The following is a 22666-nucleotide window of genomic DNA, read 5'->3' as shown; positions in this document are numbered from 1 at the left end:
TCATTAGAATTAACTAAATTCCATTCACAGAAATTTTCATTAATGGTGAGAGATTAGGCAGAAAGAGTCCAGCTTGACATTCCCAGATTCCAGGTTGAGTTTGTAAAATGGCAATTAAAATACAAACATAATGCAACATTGTTAATGGAGGATATTTGAAGCCTATTCTGCCATTCCTTGGCCTAAGTGAGATTTTGTGCCAGGAGTGCCAGATTGATTCCTCTTTTTGGATAGACCATAAACATGGAACCCTTTAATGTTATCCTGAGATGATCATTTTTGCAGAGTATGAACACACTTTAAATCCCATTAATATTTGTGGAAGATTGACATGTTGTGAATAGATTGAATACAGAATAAAATTACTCTGGCTGAAATCATGGTCCCATTGAAGTCAGTGAAGTTTTGTCATTGTCTTCAATGAGACCAGCATTTCATCCTCTTTGCAGTGTCCAGCTACACTGTAGTGTTGGGGTATGTTTAAAGAGTTCCAAAGGTCAGCAAGAGAGCCAGATATGTCTTTATATTTTTCTGTGTACTGGCTGAATCTCTCTTTTGTTTGGATCCAATATGATAATACGCTAGAGATCCTGATGATTTATGGGAGACAAGGCTGCTTGTCACTAAAAAGGAGGCCTGCAATGTGTGTGGTTTTTCCTTGTCAAAGTTGTTACAAATAGGTTGGTACTCCCTGTTCTTCTACCTGTTTCACTTTTTTCTGTCATCCTCAATGGCAGCAGCTGCTCGAGCATAAATGTCAACACAAATGTTGCTTGCTATTCTGTCTCTTGTTCCCATTCAGTTTTCTATGCAGCCATGCTGATCTCATTTTTTTTTCTCTTGTGTGGGTCTTTTTTGTCATCCTTTTTTGCAAATGAAGATGCAACGCAGTGGGGCTCACTTAATGGAGATCCAGACAATGCTGTTTCCTAAACCTGATCATGTTTCTGCATAGCTCGGACTGTTATTTCATTCATACAGGTCCAAATCCTGGGTTTCTTAACCAGTCCTTACTCAGATAATCTGGAATTCAATACCATGCTGCTTGAAGGATCTAAAATTTTGGCCAAAAGGAAATGGGCTTTTCTCGTGTTTTTTAAGACAAACTTTTTGATGGCATCTCTGGGTTTGTTTGTTAGTTTGTTTGTTTGTTTTTTGCTGTGTTATTCTCTAGAAAATTATAATTTCTTATAGTTGCCAGGCTCCCTTTTAATTTTTCTGCTACCCAACCCTTCTTGCTACTTCCCTCCTTGGCCTGGAAGCTCACCAATGTCTGTCCTCTTTCCAAGGATGTACTGTAATTGGACTTTATTCATTTAATCAGTTCTAGGCAACTAACCTTGTTTGTGTAAATTGTGTGGCTGTTGTGTGATTGCTAATGACATGTTTTGGCAATGCCTCTAATTTTTGTGAAAATAAAATTTACCATGAAAAAAATATTTTAAAACATACTTCCTTTTTATAGCCAATTGAATTCCAGCTCAGATGTGTACCTTTATTGTTAACACAGGTGATCAGCTGTAAGGTGATGCAGCCTGCATTCCATCGAGCCTACAAAGCAGCTGTCACATTCCCCTCTCTGCACTTTATGGAGCTCTGTACATTTCTGATGTGTACTGTGGGAGCTGTCCCTATGTTCCTTAGTGAGGATAGGGACTACACAAGATATCCCTTCCATCCCCACACTCACCTTTGTAAGGATCTGTCATAGTCTGGACCACTGGGGTTTTTTGAACCACATTGTAAAATTCTAAGAACATAAGAATGGCCATACTGGGCCAGACCAATCTAGCTCAGTATCCCCTTTTCCAGCAGTGGCTGGTGCCAGGTGCTTCAGAGGGAGTGAAAAGAACAGGACAGCTTGTCGAGTAAGAGATCCTCTGTTGTCCAGTTCCATCAATAGCAGGAATATAAAATTACACAAGTAATTAAACAGAAACTTATAGTAAGAGTATATTTTCCTAACATGCTCTAGGACTTTTCTGTAAGGGAATTCACAAATATTTAATTTCTGCATGTTCTTTATGACTCTATTTACTATAGTTTATACCTGGACATTAAGAGACCTAATTAAAATTAATGGGACTTAATTCTCATTTATGCTAGCATCCATTTACGCTGCTACAGGGATGTTAAGGGGCTTTACTGTAAATGAGAATCGGGTCAGTAATCTTTTTCTTGCAAAATTTAACTCACTCCTCCATGATGTAAATATCTGAAACATTAACCTTTGGAAACAACACTATAGGTCAGAACTCAAAGTTGGAAGACTTGTGTTGTGCTTTAGCACTGTCCCGAGCTCATGGCTAGTGCATAAGGAGTATGCTGTAAAATGTTACCGAGCAATGCAGAGCATTATTCTGATCAAACCTCATATTAACCACTTCTCTTTCTCCATTCTCTGTCTTTCTTTTACTGTTTATTTCATTTTCTTTAATTGTTGTCCCCTTTATTTTTCTCGGCCAAATGAAATAAGGAGAAATGTTGGGCCAAAGTTTGCTCTTGGGCAGTCCTTCACAACTCCCACTATTTTAGCTCTGAACCTTGCAGTCAGATATGGCAGCCTGGATTCCATCTTCCATGTGGGATGCTAGCAGATCTGATTGCAGAGTTGGGTCCTTAAATTCAAATGCATCTTAGGGCAAAAATTGGCATTATTTGAGTTTTAAATGTGAAGAAGTGCTGATACTCAGATTGTGATCTCTTTGAGGACTTCTGGGACTATCTAAATAGGGTAACCTACACAAGTTTTTAAAGTGCCTATGAGTAGGTCACCATTTGGAGAATATAATTTAACCAATATCAGAGGGATCCAAAACCTTTGGAAATATGGGATTTTGGGTGAGCGGGAGAGTGACATATGATAAAACCACTATCAATGACGTGGCAGGCCTTTCGTTAAACCTGGAGTTGTCTATTGTGCTTGCTAGAACTAGACCTTTCCATGCTGGCCCATATTTTATAAAAATGTACCTTTATTACTGTTCAGTTGATTCAGGCTGTGTGGAAAAATATATGGCAGATTACACTGTTTAAAAACCTGCTTTAATAGACCAAGTAAGATAACACTTTAATTCCAAACCAGTAGATACAAAAGCATAGCAAATGATCCTGGAATTGCTTCACAGGTAAATGATACTGGTGATATAGTAAGTTGTTATTCTTAGTTTTATGATGATAAGTATAATTATGGACAATGATCTGCTCTTGAAACTAGCTCTTTCCTTACTGTATGGTCTCTCTTGTTGTACAGAGACATTTGAAAAGACTCTCCTACAGGCAGCAGATATATAAGAGGGGAAGGGTTCATGTTCTTTATGAAACAAAATTCTCAGGACATATGCTAAAATAGGGGGAATGGTTTGATATTATTTAGAATTGCTGAATGGGGAAAAAGTGACACCCCAAAACTAATGGGTTTGCATTTTCTTTTAGGAGCGTCTCCTGATGAGTCTTTTGCCCAGGAACGTTGCCATGGAAATGAAGGAAGACTTCCTGAAGCCACCTGAAAGGATTTTTCACAAGATTTACATACAGAGGCATGACAATGTTAGGTAGGAGTGACACCAGCTCACAAAATAATGTAAAGCAGATAACATGCACTGCAAAAGACACGCAGTGACTTTGAGATCTTACAGCACAAGAAAGCAAGCCCAATGGAGATGTGTTGTGTTGGTTTGCAGGAGGTTGGAATGGCTGAGTGGTAACATGTCCATAGAGACTGTGGATAACAATTTTGAGTTGATAAATAATTTAGAGTAGTTATGCTAGGAGGAACCAAAATTTCTATGACCTAGTAGTCATCTGATATAGTCTATTATATTTGTGGTGGATATGAATATTTATTTTGTGTGATGGTAACAGACTATATTTCCCTACAAACAGGAAGCATTGGTTGGTTGGTTGTGCAATAGCTCATTTATCCGGACAATGGGAAGGAAGTAAATGTCGGTGCAGTGCACCCACTTGTCATCCTAGGAAAATGTATATCAGTCCCCATCACTTGAGCATTCAGCCTCACAGGTGATTGACTGAGGGCCTGTTTCTGCCACCCTTCTCATGTTAAGTAGCATGCTGTTCCATGAACACGCCCTCTAAAATCAATTGTTATCTCAGTCTTGCTATTCTTCTCAATCCCACCACCACCCTTGTCCTCTCGAATGATCTGGCCCTGCTAGTGCTCAGGAGCACAGGGCCTTCCATTCTACAAAGAGTCATTTTCTTTTCTTACTACCGCAAAGCCCTGGTTAAATGATCCAATAGTTCAAGTTCTTTATCTATTAATTGTGTTCTTAGCAGAAACTGACATTGTAAAAACTGAAAACCTTTTTAAAAACACTGCTTTTCATCATTAATGCTCTTTGTTTTCATTTGCTTCTAATAATCAGCTTGAGTAATGAAAACAGAGAAATTACTTTCACTGAAATTTGTACTCTGTTTCTAGTCTGTTTCACTTTGTTTCCTCTGCACAAGCACAATGCTGCAGGGTTTGGGTTTACCTCAAAAAAATATTTGGCTTCCAAACACTTCTGCGGGAAAGTTCAAATAAAAAACCTTTTTACTCGGGTCAGGAAGTTCACATTTATAGTATTACCAACTCTCATGATTTTAGTGCAGGTTTCATGGTAGATTTTGGTTTTCTTAAAGCCTCAGTTCCCGGAATCCTGTAATTATATGAGAATCTCAGCTTTTCCTTTTTATTTTTAAATGAGTTTCTCAAAGTTTCAGAGAAAAGCTTGAAAATGTGACCCAAGTGCCTCCTACAGGCTCAGAAATCAAAAGGCAGGTAAGATTTAAGCCAGTCTCATTATTTTTGGGATCCTGGCTCATGATTTTTGAATGCTTAGGGTTGGTAATGCTGCATTTATATTCATCTTGGATTTCGCAAAACCCAAGCTGAGAGTTTCAAAAATGGGTGCCTGTAGTTAGACACTTAGGATGAGATTTTCAAAGGTCCTAAGCAATTTAGGAGCACAAGTCCCATTCAAAGTAAACGGGACTTGGGCTCTTAAATCACTTTATACACATTTTGAAAAATCCTTCCTTTAAATAAGAACTACCTACTTTTGAAAATCAAGCCATTTCTTTGGGTACAAGAATGGATTTAGGAACCTAACTTTAGGTCCCTATTTTTTAAAAATCTTGCCCCCTCCCTTTATTTGTCATGGCTAGCTAACATGCTCCCCATCATCTTTGCAACTCATAATAGTTTACAGATAGCTGACAAATGATGAAGTAATAATGATGGGAGCTTGGAGAACTGATTGAAGAAAACACCTGCTAAACCAGATAGATTGTATTACATTCCTATGCTGTGACTGTGGCAGAGTCGCAGGAGACATCCTCTTCCTCAGACATACCATCAGCAAGTCCTTGTCCAGCAGAACCAGTCATGTTGGGCTCTGTAGTGAACCCTTTTTATCTATCTACAAGCTTTCAATCTACTTTGCTGCAACAATCTACCTGAGCTGAGTGGGTGACACTTGGAATCAGTGTCACCAGGATGTTTTCAATGGAGTACCATCTTGGGTGGATTTTGTACAATTTTGTTCAGTGAAATCTTCAGTGTTGAGGTAATTACAGCCAGTTAACTGGGAGGGACCTGCACTTCTTGGCATGTGAAAATAAACAAGAAAGCTTGGGGCTAATTATTGAGACATGTTAATGCTTTTCTTAGTGAAAGTGTAATGATTGTCATAACTGTTCATCACCGGGGATTGAATTTGGGACCTCCAGTGCTTAAGAAGTGTGAGCCTCTGTCAGACTATCCTTCGCATTCACTAGCGAGGGATGCATCATATTCACTGAATAGTGAGTTATTAAAGTGTGGTGCCGGCTACCAGTCTCTACCCTAATGTTTTCAGGGAAGGTTATTGAGAAAGTGAAGTGAGGACAGTACATGTCACATCTTGAGTTCTTGGGTGTCCTTGACCCACTCTGGTCTGGATTTGGCCACCATTGTGGAGCAAGCTGGAAATGTTAACAATGTACCTCTTAGCTTATTCCAGAAAGTTTTTCCAGCATGTTTCTCAGTGAGTTTTGTCTCCCTGTATTCTCATCTGTTCACAGATGAATCTCTCCAGCAGTAAGTCACTTCAAGCTTCCTTCTTAATACTGTAGGGGTTTATTCTTGCTCAGCAGTTCAAAGCATTAAACTCCCCTTAACATCAGTGGAAACCTTGTGTGTGGAGTGGGGGCTAGATTAAGACTTTAAACTACATTTGCTTTTAACTTGATGCTGCTCCATAAACCTCAAAGGATCACTTTTAAACCTTTCGCCCTGTCAAAGAACAAGCTATCTTCTTCCTTAAGTCTGACACCGTTACATTCTTAAATTGCGACTGTAGGGATATCAGTAAATCCTGCCCTCCCAGAAACTTACAAGCACTTTCGCAATTTCAGTAATTTTGTAGTGAATTCTTTTACAAGTGATTCTAAAATGAAAATAAAATTAATAAATTTTAGATAAGAAATTTTAAAAGCTTATTCAAAGGAATTTTCACTTGGTCTTACAATGCAATAAATCTGTCATTAATAATCATATCAACTAAATAGTAATTTACACTTGTAGTATCCAGCACATTGCATTCAAGGATGTCACAAACGCTCAGCCATGAACATAGTATAATTAAAGCTCTTAACACTTCTGTGAGTAAAGAGGATAAAGTAAGTCTTGTTTTAACCGTTTTACTGATGAATAGCCTGAGGCAGAAAGATTAAGTGTCTTCACCTAGCCAAGTGTAGGGCTAGTTATAATACCCAGGAATCTTGACTCCCCTTCTCTCATAGGCAAACTCCACAGAGAAGGTTAGACTAGACAGGAAGACAGTCACAAGCTCTTACCTGGGGGGAGAAATCAAGGTAAACTCCTTGGGAAGGAACCGTTGTTATGATTATTATATGTGAAGTGCCACCCGTAATGAGATGGAGATTGTGAGGCTGATACGCCGATCATCCTGCTTTTAACTTCAGTCACATAAATGGAGATACTCCAGTGTAAGAAAGAGCAGAATCAGGCTCTTGTTCATGCAGTGCTGTGCTAACTGTTGGTGCTAAATAAATTACCTTAGAATGTTAGTATTGATTATGATTTAAAGTGTTCTTTGGTCCTTATCAGTGCTGCATTTCTTTCCCTATCATCATTCATATTTTTACAAATTTTTTTTCTTTGAAGACCACTAATTTTCTGTCTATATCACTCTAGCTATATCGTTCTGAATTTAAATGGTTAAATGGGTTCTCAGATAGTTACTTATAGCCATTGTTTTCCCCATCATAATCGCAGTCAGAGCAGTGATAAGCTATCCTTGCTTGCTTTCTTATAACTGAAGTACATGGCTGTTTATAGCATAGTATCTTTTTATATTATTTACAATTAAAAAAACCAGTATGTTAAGAACTGCTTTACATTTTTTACCTATATCATGAGAAGTTACTCTAAAGCCATAAACAGCATGAAAACTCTGGGTTTGAGCTCTGTTTCCTATCAAAAGAGAAAGATCAATGAGCCTAAGATTGACCACAGACTTAGAAGCCAAATAATTGCACAAGAAAATATTATGTTACGGTAGGCTTCTGTGTGTGTATTTACTTATATGTGTGGGTGGGGAGGAAGAAATCTTTCCAAGGCAAACTTTCATTATGTCTAGGATGTGGACCGAGATGCATAAAAAATTGTGATTAAAAACAGAAAACATTGATCTTTGGAAGCTTTCCAGGGAAGAGGTCAAATGGACTTTTCATAATCTGATGGGAGTCAATATTGTGCAGATGAAATCTGTACTCTTCTGGGTAGCTCTGTTTCCTCTTCCTACATGTTGTGTGTAATAATTAGTGGTTATCTAATGGATGGACCTCGACTTCAGAGAGGCAACAATTATGTCAGTTATCAAGAAAGCAACAGAACTGTTTGCTTGCTTGCTTGTGTTTTGTTTTTAATGGGGCTGTTCGATATAACAATAGGAACAGATGCAAATGCCATGGGTTACCTGAAAAAAGTTCTACGTAGAATAAATGGATGAAAGCAGAAAGGAAAGGTGTGGTTATATTTGTGTGTCTGACATGATCATGGCATCAAGAAAGATGTGGAAAAGACATTGGAGGAGGGATGGTCTTGAAAAGCAGGTTTAGAGTGGCACAAAGAGGGTGGATCAGGGTAGATGATTGGTCTTTGCCTTAGTTTTCTGTAAAATGGGGATAATAATGCTTTCTCCCACTTTTTGTCTGTTTTATCTATTTATATCATGCACTCTTCAGGGCAGAAACCATCTCTTACTATATATATGTACAGTGCCTAACACAATGGGACTCCAATCATGATTGGAGTGGCTAGGTGCTGCTTATAAGACTAAAAAAAAATAACATAATCTGCTCATCTGCACAGTGTATATGGGGCCTGCAGAGAATCTGCCTGTTACTCTACTTTGCAATTAGCTTTTCCCACTCATAATCAGGTGTTAATAAAGATATTTTAATATATGCAATTTACAGAAATGTGGCCAGTTTAGAATGTAACAGACAAGTACTCACTCTGCTCTGTGAGTCAGATTCCTCAAGCTATAAATGGATAATGAGCATTCAAGATACTCCAAATTTTCTAGTTTCTACTATGGTAGTTTAGTTTAGCCTAATGTTAATAAGCGACAAGTAATCAACTAAACGCAGGCAACAATAGACAACGAAATTGAAAATATTGATCTCTTACAAACTGAGCACCTGATCCAAAGCCCATTCACTGTCTTCAGCAGGCACCCTATGGGTTCAGTTCTTTTGACATTTACTTGTGAAAGTAGTCCCACTGAAAATCTCTGGGATTATTCGTGTAAATGCTTGCCACCATGTAAGGGTTGGACATTCAAGGCCTAAATAGAGGCTACTATTCTTAACAAACAGTAAATTTCCAAGATTAATAGTGGCATCTTCATTCCCAAGAAAGATCAGACCAGAAATACCTGTCTCATTAAAAATCAGATGTTTATGAAATGTCAAGATGACTTTAAAAATTCCCTTAATTTACCCTGTAGCAAGGTTTCAAAGCTTGTGCTGTGTGATGCTCCTGAGGCAGATGGTTCCTTGTGAATTGATTTTAAGGAAATTTCTAAAAACATAAAGAATACATTTTCTCCTTTCATGATCACTCCGACAACCCCAAGTTCATAATTCACACAGCCTATTGTAGATCTTGGTGACTTAGAATGTGTTTATACTGGAGCTGGGAGGAATGATTCTCAGCTCACATAGACATACTCATGCCAGCTGTGCTTGAGCTACCATGCTAAAAATAGTAGCATAGCCTGGGTAGCACGGGTGGCAGCTCAGGCTAGCTCCTAGAATATGTATCCACCCAGAGCCCTTGGGTACATACTTGGGTGGCTAGACCAACCTGCTGTCTGCACTATCCTGGTTACGCTTCTGTTTTTTAGAACTAACACTGGGTCATCTATGCAAGTTATGAATCACACCACCTAGCTCAAATGTAGATGTACCCGTAGAAACAGTTTTATTTATCAAACTGTTATAGATTCCTTCCTGTGACAGTATGTTATACTAGAAAATCATTCTTATTGTATGTTGACTGAAGGCGACTTAAGGGCTCAGTTAGCAATCCTTACTCACACTGCTGAGCACTTACTTATGTGAGTAGTTCCAATGAAGTTAATAGGACTTTTCATGTGAATAAAGTATATGCATGAACACGGTTACAAAGTGAACATTTGTCATCTGTAGTATTTAAATTTGCTATGGTATTTGCAGTATTTTCCTTCCAAAACTGAGGATGCTATATAAAGAATGGGATACGGCAGTGAACCGTTCTAATGGCATTCGCTGTAGGGAAGCAGCCTAGATCTGCTATGCTATGCAGCAGAATTTTGAGGCGCACTTTTTTGAGGCGCACTGCTGAAGGTCTGCTGACTCATTGTGGCAGGTGCAGCTCATTAATGCCATCCAGGCTATAAGGGCAGCGGGAGGGAGCTAAGGCAGAAAAGATCCTCGAGGGAGGCTTAGGCATTATTTTTGAGTGAACAATAAAGCCAAACCTCAGGCAGGGAGTTAATTTGGATGTTAATTCAGGGTCGGTGTGCCCTGTTGAGGACCAGGTAGGGATCTGGACAATTCACATATTAGTTGCATTGCAGATAATTAGAATGTCACAACGTAGCAGCTCTAGTGCAGAGCTGGGCAAACTGTGGCCCATGGGCCACATCCGGCCCACGGGACCGTCCTGCCCGACCCCTGAGCTCCCCTCCGGGGAGGCTAGCCCTGGGCCCCTCCCCTGTTGTTCCTCTGCAGCCGCACGGGCAGCACGGCTTGTGCCCGCCCACCTCCCAGGCTTTCCAATAAGCCTGTCCTGACGCTCTGAGCGGCATGGTAAGGGGGCGGGGGGGTTGAATAAGGAGCAGAAGGTCCCGAGCGGGTAGTCAGGGGGTGGTTGGATGGGGCGGAGGTTTGGGGGAGGAAATCAGGAGACAGGGAGCAGGGGGGTTGGATGGGGGTGAGGGGTCAAGGGGGGGCAGGGAGTAGGGGGGTTAGATAGGGGGTGGGGTCCTGGGGGGGCAGTTAGGGATGGGGGTCCTGGGAGGGAGCGGTCAGGGGACAAGGAGTGGGGCGGGGGGTTGGATGGGGTGGGGGTTCTGAGGGGGGCAGTCAGGGGCTAGGAAGTGGGAGGGGGCGGATAGGGGGTGGGGGCCAGACTGTTCACAGAAGCACAGCCTTCCCTACCCGGCCCTGCATACCGTTTCACACCCCGATGTGGCCCTCGGGCCAAAAAGTTTGCCCACCCCTGCTCTAGTGTATTATTTTCTTGTAATTACTCTATTTAACAACTTTATAAATCCTGTAGCTACGCAAAGCATATAATCCTCTCATGTTCTTACAATAGGGATGCATTTTTCCTTCTCCTTTCAATGTCCTTCCATTCCAACAAATGGGGAAGGACATCATGAAAAGCGATGTGTTTATCACACAAAATGAAATTACTGTTGTTTATTACTTGTAGTACTGTAGCCCATATGAGCCCCGGTCATGGACCAGGACCCCATTGTGCCAAGTCATTTACAAACATGTAACAAAAACATGGTCTGTGCCCACAGGACCCTACAACCTAAATATAATACTAAAGATAATGGATCGATATTGACGGATGGGGAGTACATGGAACCAATGAAACATCTTGCTGACCATTACTAACTTTTATGGTATTAAATATTTTTGAACTGGAAAATGAGTCTTCATTCCACTTCTGTGTGTGTTAAATACTTTTTTTGCCTGAGTAGAATATAGGCCTAAATGCACCCTACTCTTTGCACAACAACAAACCATGGAATGAGCGAGACTGCAATACAGTAGAGGCCTGGGGATTTGGAAGACCCCTACTTCATTCACTGTATACTGCCTGTCCTCTGTGCTGAGGACTCAGCATTTGCTATCACTTATTCAGAATAAATCCATGCCTAAATAATAAATAATATGACTTATAGAATGAATAATATGATTTTACAGAATAAATCTATAGCTTGCTATAGGTTTTCACTGTGGTAATGGAAAAATATAATGTAATCCAACATAAGACACAGATCCACAGGACCTCTGTCTTATTCACTGTGTGGTGTTCAAGCTATACATGGAATGAGGCAGGTATCCTGCAGTTATTTGAAATCATATAATTAGACTGCATTGTTGGACATATGCACAAGAGGGCAGAGTTAGTTTTGGATCCAATTTTGACTTGCCATTTTCACTGCCTTTTTACTCAAAACAGCCATTTTTGAACATTATAAATTTGTAATAATACTCAACTGTGTATAATCAGAACATTACAATTAAAATGTTCAAGAACTTGAAGTTGTTAAAAAACCATAAACCTTAAATCGAAATGAACAGAAGGTAAGATAACATATATAAAGATTTTGTTAACTTTAAAAAATATCTACATTCAATTAACAATATTGATATATAGAACTTCACCTTTCAGATTTCACAAACAAATGTAACTGTGACCTACAACATACACTTCAGAACTCTTAACATACGACTATTTATATATTTTATATAGTTAGTTATGCATAAACTAGTGATGTATGAAATGAAAGTGTTTGCAAGTATGTGTTATAGGTCACTTTATACATCCCCAATTTGGCCTATTGGTAATAAATGAAAACCCTGTAGACCAAATGGTGAAATATGAGGATCAACATATATGCCAAATAATGTTCCTTTTAAATGAATGTATTTGTTGTATAACTCATGTCGATTCTGTAAAATAACCCTCCTTTAAGCACACAGCTAATAAATGAACACCTTTACTGTAGGCCATGGTTAAATAATTAAGAGTTCTAGATGTGATTGCCTACAACATACCTGTTCTTAACAGTAACTGTAGGTCACCTACTATATTTAACTTTTAAGTATTTGAGCATTTATGTTCTTTCCATTAAAACATGGCATTCTGTATTACGTATTTGTTTGCTCCGAGTGCTGATTTGAAAATTTCTTGATGAGCAAATATTTGTGTTTTACTGTCTTATGTTTTGAAAGATTTAAAGAAGTTTCCAGATTTGAAAAACAAACAACCATAAAATTCTAAAGCTAACATTTTCTAAAATAGTAGCCACTAGTTTTGGGTGCCCAGCGTGAGGTATCTCATGAGACATTTGGCTGTCTCATGTTGAGCATCCAAAATCAGTGACCACTGCTGAAAATTTGGCTGCATCAGAATAGGAAAACACAGAGAGTAATAAATCAGGCATAAACAGAAAAACTCATCATATGCTTATGTAGATCCTAGGAACTTCTGGCGTGACAGAGAAACCAAATAGAGTTTCTAATAGAATAGTAAAATAATTCATGAAAGAAAATACCAGTGATGTCTCATTGAATATAATTGAAATCTGATAACTAGGTGGTACATTGGATTGTAACAGTCCCTGCTTTTTACCCTTGGGTAGCTGAATTCCAGTGTGTGTTTGGGTCGATTTCTAGAAATCTTTAATGCTCATCCTGAGTGTATTTCAAAAACTTCAGGGAATTTAGTATGATGATTTGGCATTGGCGGACTGATTTCATGAAAGACAGATCCAGGTCTGTCAAGCAAAGATGTTCTAGGTCCAAAATGAAGTACGTTGGCAGAGCTTTGTGGGTAAATCTGAAGAGCACTTATTGGCACTACCATATTTATTTCTATTCTATTTAAGTCTTTCACCGTGCCATCTCCATGGCATCTCATGGTTATGACACTGGAGACAGAAGGCACTAGAGATTAATCTAACTGTACATATTTTATATTTAAAAAGTCTTTACTATGATGATAAAACACATGAATGATGTAAATTATCAAATTCCAGAGTGTAGTATGCTTAAACAATGCTCTAAGAAAGCATGTTCTAGGAAGTAAAGAGGAGTTGCTCTAAGGATATTCATGACAGCATACACATGCTTGTAAATCTGTATTAAGGTTTGGAACTGTTGAAATTTAGAAGACTCAGTGTTGTGTTGAGCTAGGTTTCCTAGGTTAGGGAGTGAAAAGGATTTTGGGGGTAGAAATGTTTTTTTATCAATTGCATGGAATCAAATTAGGTTTTGGGAGGATTTGTGGCAGCGGGGTGGCTTATGTGCCTTTGATAAGGGGCTGGGCTGGGAATTGAGAAGGTTATATTTTCCCTTTTTTGGGATTTCGGGTGAGGGATCAAATTTGGTGACCTTGTCTGGAAGCAAGAATGGGGGACTGTTAGGTTTGTGTTTCTAGCATCTAGCATCTGTTACATTAATTGGGAGGGGAGGAGTTGCAATTGTAAGAGTAGAGAATTGTTTTGGAGGAGGGAGATTTGTGCTGGGTTATCTTAAATTGCTGTTCTCAAGATGAAAAGGAGTACTTTGGTGGAATGCATCCGATGAAGTGAGCTGTAGCTCACGAAAGCTTATGCTCTAATAAATTTGTTAGTCTAAGGTGCCACAAATACTCCTTTTCTTTTTGCGAATACAGACTAACATGGCTGCTACTCTGAAACCTGTTCTCAAGATGTATTTTAAGTCATGCAAGCACATCTAGAGCATATAGTTAGGTGGCATTTTTATAAACTTAAATAAATGATTATTTCATGTTATTTGGGCTGGGTACTGCCTGTGAGTAGATCCATAGCATTTCTACAGCTGCCACAGGCCCTGGACCAGCAGGTGAGTAAATCTAAATAATTAATACTTCTGTAGCCGCTCCATTCAAGGATCTACTTAGGTACTTATATGGCCCTTTTCAATGCAGTATCTGAGTAACTCCCAACTATGTTTAGATTTATCCTCTCAACATTCCTATGAGGTAGGGAAGTGTAATTAAGGCAGAGAGGGCAGCTGGGCATACAAGTCCCACTGATGGTCAGTGGGATTTGGGTGCTTAACTCCCTAAGGATGTTTTGAAAATTCCAGCCTAACTGATTTGCCTGGGGTTTTACAGTCTGTGGCAAAGCAGGAATTGAACCCAGATCTCTCGAGTCCTGGTCCACAGCCTTAATTCCTCAGTGTTTTGTAAGCATTAATCAGTTGAGCCTCACAGTACTTTAAATTATCCCCATTTCTTGTGTAGGCGAACTGAAACACAGAAAGTTTACACATCTTAGAAGTTAAGTGAGGAAGGATGGTTAAGTGGTAGGGTGCTAACCTAGGACTTAGGAGCCCCAGGTTAAATTCCCTGTTCTGCCAGAGATTTCCTTTCTAATGTGGGGCAAGACACTTCAGCCTCTCTATGGCTCAATTCCCATCTGTAAAATGAAGATAATAGTACTGTCCTACCACAAAGGGGTGTTGAGGCACTCAGACCCTCTACAGTGATGAGGAGGAAGGACAATGATATAAGTACCTAAGAGAAAACTTGCTTGAGGTCCAAGGAAGCCTGTGGCAGAGCCAGAAACAGAACGCCGATTCCCCGACTCATAGTCTGTGCTTTTAAATGCAAGATGATCCTGGATCTTTGATATTTGTGCTCTGCATAGCACTTTAATGGTGGCAATCCTGGTTTGCCTGGGTTTGTGTTTTGGGTTGCACTCAGTGCATAGAAAAAGATAATTGGATTAAGAAGGTGTGTTCTGCACTAATGTTTCCATGTTTCCTTCCTTCTCTTTACAGCATTTTGTTTGCAGACATTGTGGGGTTCACTAGTTTGGCATCACAGTGCACTGCTCAAGAGCTGGTGAAGCTTCTGAATGAACTCTTTGGCAAGTTTGATGAATTAGCTACAGTAAGCATGTCATTCTCTTTTTTTTTTCTTTTTTTTTTCCTATTTAATTTGAATTGCTTTTTGAATAATGATGTCTTGGGTGGATTACATATGTTAGAGACATGAAATAGATTGATCGCTAGCCCCATTTCCACTGTGAGGCCCATAAATCATGAGTTGCTAAGGTTTCTTTTCATTGATTCATATTTTTGAGATAAAGCAATCCATTTAAATGGTAAGAAAAGAAACTGCAGTTGCTATTTTTAAAATACTTTTTCCCAGTGCTCTTGACTGGACCTAGTTACAAATAATGGAGGTAACTATTAAAACTGTACATTTTTACCATTCATAGAAAAGAAATAGTATAGTGGAAGATGTGAATATTGAATCTATAGTATAAATCTATTGGTGACAAGAGCTCAGAGCCTCAGTTCAGTTCCTCACTGACAGTTGCCCATGTCACTGAAACTGTGATGGCTCATCAGAGAGGCTATTATGGATGTAATAGATGTATTCTGATTACAAGTATTTATTATCTAGTCACAGCATCCACAGAGTGATAGATGCCTTATAGAATAAAAAGACAGGCACATTCCTTGCCCATAAGATCTGATATTCTAATGGTACAAAGACATAGCACTTGAGAGATACAAACAGTTGGTGGGGAAGTTGGAAGATGGGTGGTTACAAATAATCAAATGAGTTCATGTGGTGTTTGTGTGTGACACCCATGTCCTGTTCCAAATTATGTTCTATATTATGTACAATACGTTTCCTCAACAAACGTCCTTTTCAATATATAGTGATCCCTTAATTAAGACTCTCCATTCCTTCCCATAGGGCACTCACCATCCAAAAATATCCTCCCATGCACTGTGCTCTCACCATCCTACTATCTCCTCTCCTGACTCCACACAGCAACCTAGCATGTGTAGTTCTGCACCACCGATGGATTAGCCTCTCTTAATTTCCTCAGTACAAATCCTCTGTCCCTGTATATTACTCTGATGTCAAACTTTGAGACAGATGAGCAGTTTCCATCCCCTCATTTCTTTGCCAAACTGCTTGCTGATAATACAGCTGGCAGTGTCTCCTGGGTAGGAGGAAGTCTCCTGCTGTATGCAATACCGGAGGGTGTGGTGACTTTTGGGCCCTCCTTTTCTCTCAGTTGTCTAAGGGAATGGAGCTTCTACATGAGGGTCATCACAGGTGATCAGGGCCAAACTGTGTCACAGGAGTCCAGAAACTGTGACTGAACCTTCTCTCCCATCCCTTAAAGTCCCCACACACAATGGTGTTCAGGCCCAAAGAGGTGCTCTGGCTGGGCTGCAGCCCCCCTACCCCATTGCTGCAGCAATTCCAGCTGAAGTGCTTTCCATCCCTCTGTACAGTGGCCGTTTCTGGGCTTCTCAATTCCTCGCTCTGCAAGTGGAGCAGCTACAGTTTCTGCTGATGCCATGTTTGTTCCCAGGGATCTGGCCCCACCTCGGGAGATGTTCTTCCTTTCTTAGCCTGTATGATTGGGGGGCAGGGCTTCTAGCATCCCTTAAGCCCTCCCCATGTGTTTTTAGCTGTTTCTGTAGGGGCTGCCTATACCGTAAAAAAAAGTGAGGGAGAAATTCACTTTTTCTTTTAGATCAGTGTAGCCTAAAAATTTGCCTCATGTAGCCACAGAAGCTTTTATAATTATCTTTAAAATTTATTCAACCTCAGAGCTGCATTTAGGGATGCCATATGCACCAAACACTAGCACAGGCAGAGCTGATTAGATGGATGGCCTACGGGATGGATGCCAAATGACAATGGATTTAGGTGGGAAGCTTTGCATAATTTCTAAATGCCAGCACAGCTCCATGAATGTCAACCTTGTGTGACAATAAATAAGCATTTGGGCCGTTCCCGATGCCCTTTACGCTTGAATGTTTTTCACAATTAAAAAAAACACTAATCGCTATGGGGCAAAGTTCATTGTAGTCAATGGGAGTCTTTGGATCAGGTCCTAGCTCTTGACCAGACATTCAGCTCAAGATGACTTCTGCATTTTCTTTTAGGAACTAATAAGAACAAACATTTTAAAATAAAAAAAAAACAAATATTCAAACTCCAGGAATTCAGTGGAACTTATTATTTTATTTATAAAATGTGCCTACAGCAATGGTATCCTTCGCCTTTGGCCAGATAGGATATCTCTGTATTGGGTGCATTCTAATTGAGCAGTGATATATCTATGGTGTGAGTTAGCCTGTCTTTCTCAGATTTTAATAAGGATGCTTGCATTTCCTCTGGTTGCTATGACTTCTATAAGAGGAATCTATTGCATGCTGGGTGCTATAGAGGGGAGATCAGAATGCAGATAATGCCAGTGTCAGGAGACAAAGATGAGCCAAGTAGTTGGGTTGTACAAGAATGCCTTGGGAGGACCCAAAATTGCCCTTTTGTAGGGCATGTGCATTGAATATATGATTATCATGAGAAAGGGATTGTCGCTGCCACCAGTTCTCTTTTCCCTGTTCTGAGTTCTCACCATCCTGTCTTGCTCCATTTCATCTTGTTGACACTTTATCTCCAGCAGTTGTAGCTCCTACCTATTCCCTGTTATATATCATTCATTTCTTGCATGGTATTTCTTGTCTGGGCTCCCTTTCCCAGTGGCAGGATGCCCTCCTGCGGAGTAATGTAGTGAAAGCATGGACATCCTATGAGAAACCAGATGAGAAAGTAGATTCATCCTCTGAAGTTTTCAATGTGCCATAGAGGTCCAGCCAGAAGACTCAGATAATCCTTTAATGAAGACCATGAGAGCCAGGCATGATTTAAGTGAGCAAGTTCTCTTGCAATTCCTTACAACAGCATGAGGAGACACTAAAGTGTTTCTCAGTATTAGAGTCGGATTCTTGTCAGTGGATCATAATTATTCTGACACAGCTGTTCATCCTTCTCACTTTCTTTCCCAGAACTCAGAGATGCAAGTGTTTGATACCCCAAAGAGAGAGAGAATGGCATAGAAGGCTATCTATCTAAGGTACATATGTGTAGAATCTGAACAGCTCACACTTTTTAATGCATTTATGTTCACCCCTGTGAGCTATCCCCATTCCCCATTAATGGGGAACTGAGCCATAGAGAGACTTTCACTTTTCCAAGTTCACACAGGAAGCCTCTGGCAGAACAGAGAATTGGACCTAGGTCTTCTGAACCTCAAGCTCATGTCCTAACCACTGGATAAACTTTCCTGTTCTAGGAAGGCTCATCAAAATCTTGTTCCTTCTTTGGCTGCATTTATGCTATAACAGAAAGCTATCTAATTCTTATGATTTATTTCCTTGAAGTAAGTCTGTTTCTGCACTGGGGCCTATGCAACTAATGAGAACATGATAGGCCTGATTCTCCTCTCATGGTGTGTCTACTCTAGGACATTCCACACCATCATTCTAGCACGGAAGCAGCATGCAGTGTGTTCATGAAAATGGTAACAATAAAGAAATCAAGAACAGAAATCTAACCCAGATAAAAACACTAAAGGAGGTGTATGGTAGAGTTTTAAAACTACATGGTGACTCTGTTATGCACTCGCAAGATAGCCAGTTGCACATAAATCCGACAGGCTGCATGTGAGTAAAGTGTGGAGCAACTGGAAAGATTAAATCCACTGCCCAAATCAGGGCCAGGGTGCAGGGCTGCTACTGTAGCCTATGGACTAGAACAGCCCAGTTGAGCTGCTTGCACTGAGTATTAGCACTATTGGAGCTGCATAAACGTGAATGTGTGGCGCCTTCCCATTCCAGCTCCATTGTGTCCTGAGTCAGTACATGTGGAGCCAATGGTGAAAGTGTTTACATGGCACACTGGGGTTGCACACAAATCTCTGTGAGATCAATCCATCATTGGTATCCCTGCCCAGATAAAATGTGGGGCTTAACGCCCAAGGCACTTAAGCAGATGCATAACTTTGAAACTAATGGGACTACCATGTACTTTAATGTACACATGTGCTTAAGTACCTTGCTGAGTTCTTGCCCTCCGAGCTTCACTTCAAGGGTAAATTTCATCCTCTGATTGGAGCAGTGAACTCCCCCAACTTTCTAAAATCTTACACACTGTTTTCCTTTGAGAATGAAATGAAATCTCCTGTCTCTTAACGATGCAAAGGCATGAACCAGTATTTGCATGTGACAGTAGTTTATAATGTACAGCAGCAGAGCGTGAAAGAGGACAAAATCTGTCTTTTTTTTTCTGCAGTAAAGAGAGTCTTGTAATCATGTCACTTTCAGTCAGATGAAATGTGCACAGCAATACATGATTTTTTTTCACAGGGATTCTGATCTGCTGATTAGAACAACTACTGCATGTGTTTTGTACCTGATTAGTTCAAAATCCTCATCTGTATTGGTTAAGAACAATGGTGTGCATTAACAGTCCCGGGGGAGGGGGGAGAAATGCAAAGAAAATCTACGGTCATTTAGTTGCGATGTGTACAGTCCCTGTGACTACTGAAGTGTGATCTGTGATTGTACATTGTGTTTGTTGTTGGTGCTTAGGAGCCAACATCAATTGGAAGTGGCAACTTGTACCCCCTCTTGGTAAAATAATTGCCCTGTCTTACAAAGGTAATACAGAAAAATGATCCCAGATACCACTGCAGTAAATGTGGTAGGAGGAAAGGGCAAATATTAAAACAGCATTTACTTACTGTTAGTAAATCTTATGGAAACAGATGGGCTTAAATGTTTCTCAGCATTAACATTTTAGTAAGGTTTTTTTAAAAAACATTTTAAATAGCACCTTTCATCCCAAATGATCCCAAGCTATGTTAAAATCTATTATAATAATCATTAGGGGCTATATTGAGTCTTTGTTCCTAGCACTGAGTATTGGGTGACATGTAGCTGGGCATCCCTGAAAGGAGTTCTGGAAAGGTTACAAAACAATATCTAATATTTCTTATTATTCCTCTGCCCTGTTATTGCATAAGAACATTGATCTGGTCCAGTGTGGCAATTCCTGTGATCCTGTGGAGTTCCTACTTCTGAAAGTGACCAGCACAAAGTACTTCAGAGAAAGGGCAAGAACCCTGCAGGAGACAATTTTGGGATAATCAGGCCCTGAACAGAAACTTGCTACTAACCCAAAATACTTAGAGAAGATGTCTAATGCTCTGAAGACAAGGATTAATATCCATTCCTAAACTCTGATTTATTTGTTTACTATTTGCTATTTAAACTTGGATATTCTTTTTATTCATCTATAGCTAATGCTTTTTTTAATTCTGCTAGGCTCTTGGCCTCAGTGATAGCTCAAGGCAGTGAGTTCCACAGGTAAATTGTGTTGTGTTTTCTCTTAAAGTGTCTTTGTCAGTTTCCAATTTCCCACCTTTCAATTTCATTAAATGTCATCTTGTTCTTGTATTATAACAGTGTGAATAGAAGTTCCTGACCTACCTTCCCCATGCTATGGATTATTTTGTATATTTTTGTCATGTCCCCTCTTATTTATCTCCACTCTAAGGTAAATAGTCCCTGTCTTCTCAATCTTTCTTCATATAAGAGTTTTTTTCAAGTTCTTAGTCTTTAACTTTTCCATTTCTGCTAAGTCCTTTTTTACAATGGAGTGACCAGAACTGAACACACAGGGCACTCAGCTGATTTACGTAATGACATTGTAATATTTTCTGTTATTCTCCATCCCATTCCTTATGCATCCTAATGTTTTGCTTGCTTCTTGACTGCCTTTTTTACACTGAGCCAAGATCTTCATTGAACTGTACACAATGATGCCATGCCTTTTTCTAGAGCTGATGCAATTAATTTAGAATCCAGTAAGGTGTATGAGCAGGGAAAATTATTCCCTCCAGCATGTATTACTTTGTCTTCAAATTTTGTCCCCTCGCTGTTCATCCTGTTTTCCACATCATTAATAAATCCATTACACTGCACAGGTTCTAGCATGGACTCTTTTGGTACCCTGCTGTTAACCTTTTTAACGATGAACATTGACCATTTATTCCTACTCTTTCTCTCTCTTAGTCAGGTTTTGATCCATGACCGCACTCTCACACCGTGCCTCTTACGGTATACCTATTTATTTCCTTTAACAGCCTCTTGTTTAGGACTTTGTCAAAAAGACCTCTTGAAAGTTTAAATAAACTATATCAACCAGTTCTCCTTTATCCACTATTTCATAGGCATGTTCAAATAATTTCTGAGAGATAAGAGAGGCACAATTTTCTTAGTAGCAGCTGTGCTAGTTAGAAGCTAATGTGCCTTCTAGGTATTTTAGTTTTAATTATAACTTCAGTCAGTTCACCAGGTACCGAAAGTCTTACTGGTGTGTAAATCTCAGATCACTCCTATTAAAATTTAGGTACGATACTTGCTGCACTTCAGTTCTTTATATGGTGTGATGCCTCCTAGGGTTATGAGGCACCTCGATACCACCTTCCCTTAGCAAGAGGAAGTAATGACTGCACCTGCTGTGGGTCAGCTCCCTGAATCCACCAGCCTCTGGCAACACAAGCACAACCTTCCAGTCCTTCACAGACTTCACTGTCTCTATACAGTTAGTAATAAGCACAGACTAAGCTCCGAGTCCTCCAAGCATCCCTCTGGAGTGCCCAGACCCTGACTCATTGAACACTCAGATCTCTCCTTCCAAAGGAATAGTATACACCACCTTACTAGTTTTAACTCAGGATCACTGCTCTGCTTAACACACAGCACTTAGATATCTTTATAGTGGAAACAATAATAAGTTTATTATCAAAGAACAGAGATTCAAATGGTAGTAAGCAAGAATATTTGAAACAAACAGTAAGGTATAAAACTAAGTCATAAAACTTTTTCTAGAGCCTAAACTTAACTCTCAGGACATTCTCCTGTCTCCTACAGGGTAGCTTGGCCCAAGTCCTTTTCCTAGCACTTTCCATCAGGATGGATGAAATTCACTGCAGCTTGTCTTCACAGATGGAAGGATGTCAGAACAACTCTCTGCATCCCCAGATAGATCAGACCTTTGAACTTCACCTGAAAACAGCGTTCCCTCCCCACTATTTACCTCTTCTTGTTGATTTCCTTCTGAAGTCTCCACAAGCCCTTCATTAGCATTTGACTCGGTATACTAATCAACTTCTGTTGTAAGACACACAATGGTCTGCCAGGGAGATAAGCTTATTCCACCTCCTGTCTCAAAGCACGCTATCTTTGAGTAACCTGGCTTTAACTACAAGACCTAGAGAATGCAATTTTCAGCATATATATGTAACTCTTCACATATTATTCCATACATACATCTTACAATGATTTTGATGACCACTATGACAGAGGCTTTCATCGGAGATGTCATATGACATTTCTTGGTGAAACCATGGGATCCCTATGTATCCTTGTGCCCTCTGCCAATTGGCATCAAGAGACCCTTGGGTCACATGTGGTAACTTGTTCAATGAGAGATTGTGTATTTTTCTTAACA

General features: G+C 39.8%; 1 protein-coding gene across 2 annotated transcripts in view; it reads left to right on the top strand.

Annotated features, from left to right (window-relative positions):
* Positions 1-22666, top strand: part of ADCY1 (adenylate cyclase 1) — a 226402-nt gene that overhangs the window by 90605 nt on the left and 113131 nt on the right. For both annotated transcript variants that reach the window (XM_038392725.2, XM_038392728.2), the window contains exons 3-4: positions 3436-3554; positions 15112-15223. In XM_038392725.2, the coding sequence (XP_038248653.1) occupies positions 3436-3554; positions 15112-15223 (231 nt within the window). The remainder of the gene's footprint in view (positions 1-3435; positions 3555-15111; positions 15224-22666) is intronic.

The sequence above is a fragment of the Dermochelys coriacea genome, chromosome 2 (genome assembly GCF_009764565.3).
Source record: "Dermochelys coriacea isolate rDerCor1 chromosome 2, rDerCor1.pri.v4, whole genome shotgun sequence".
NCBI classification, from domain to species: Eukaryota; Metazoa; Chordata; order Testudines; family Dermochelyidae; genus Dermochelys; species Dermochelys coriacea.
This window is presented reverse-complemented; position numbering and strand designations above follow the sequence as displayed.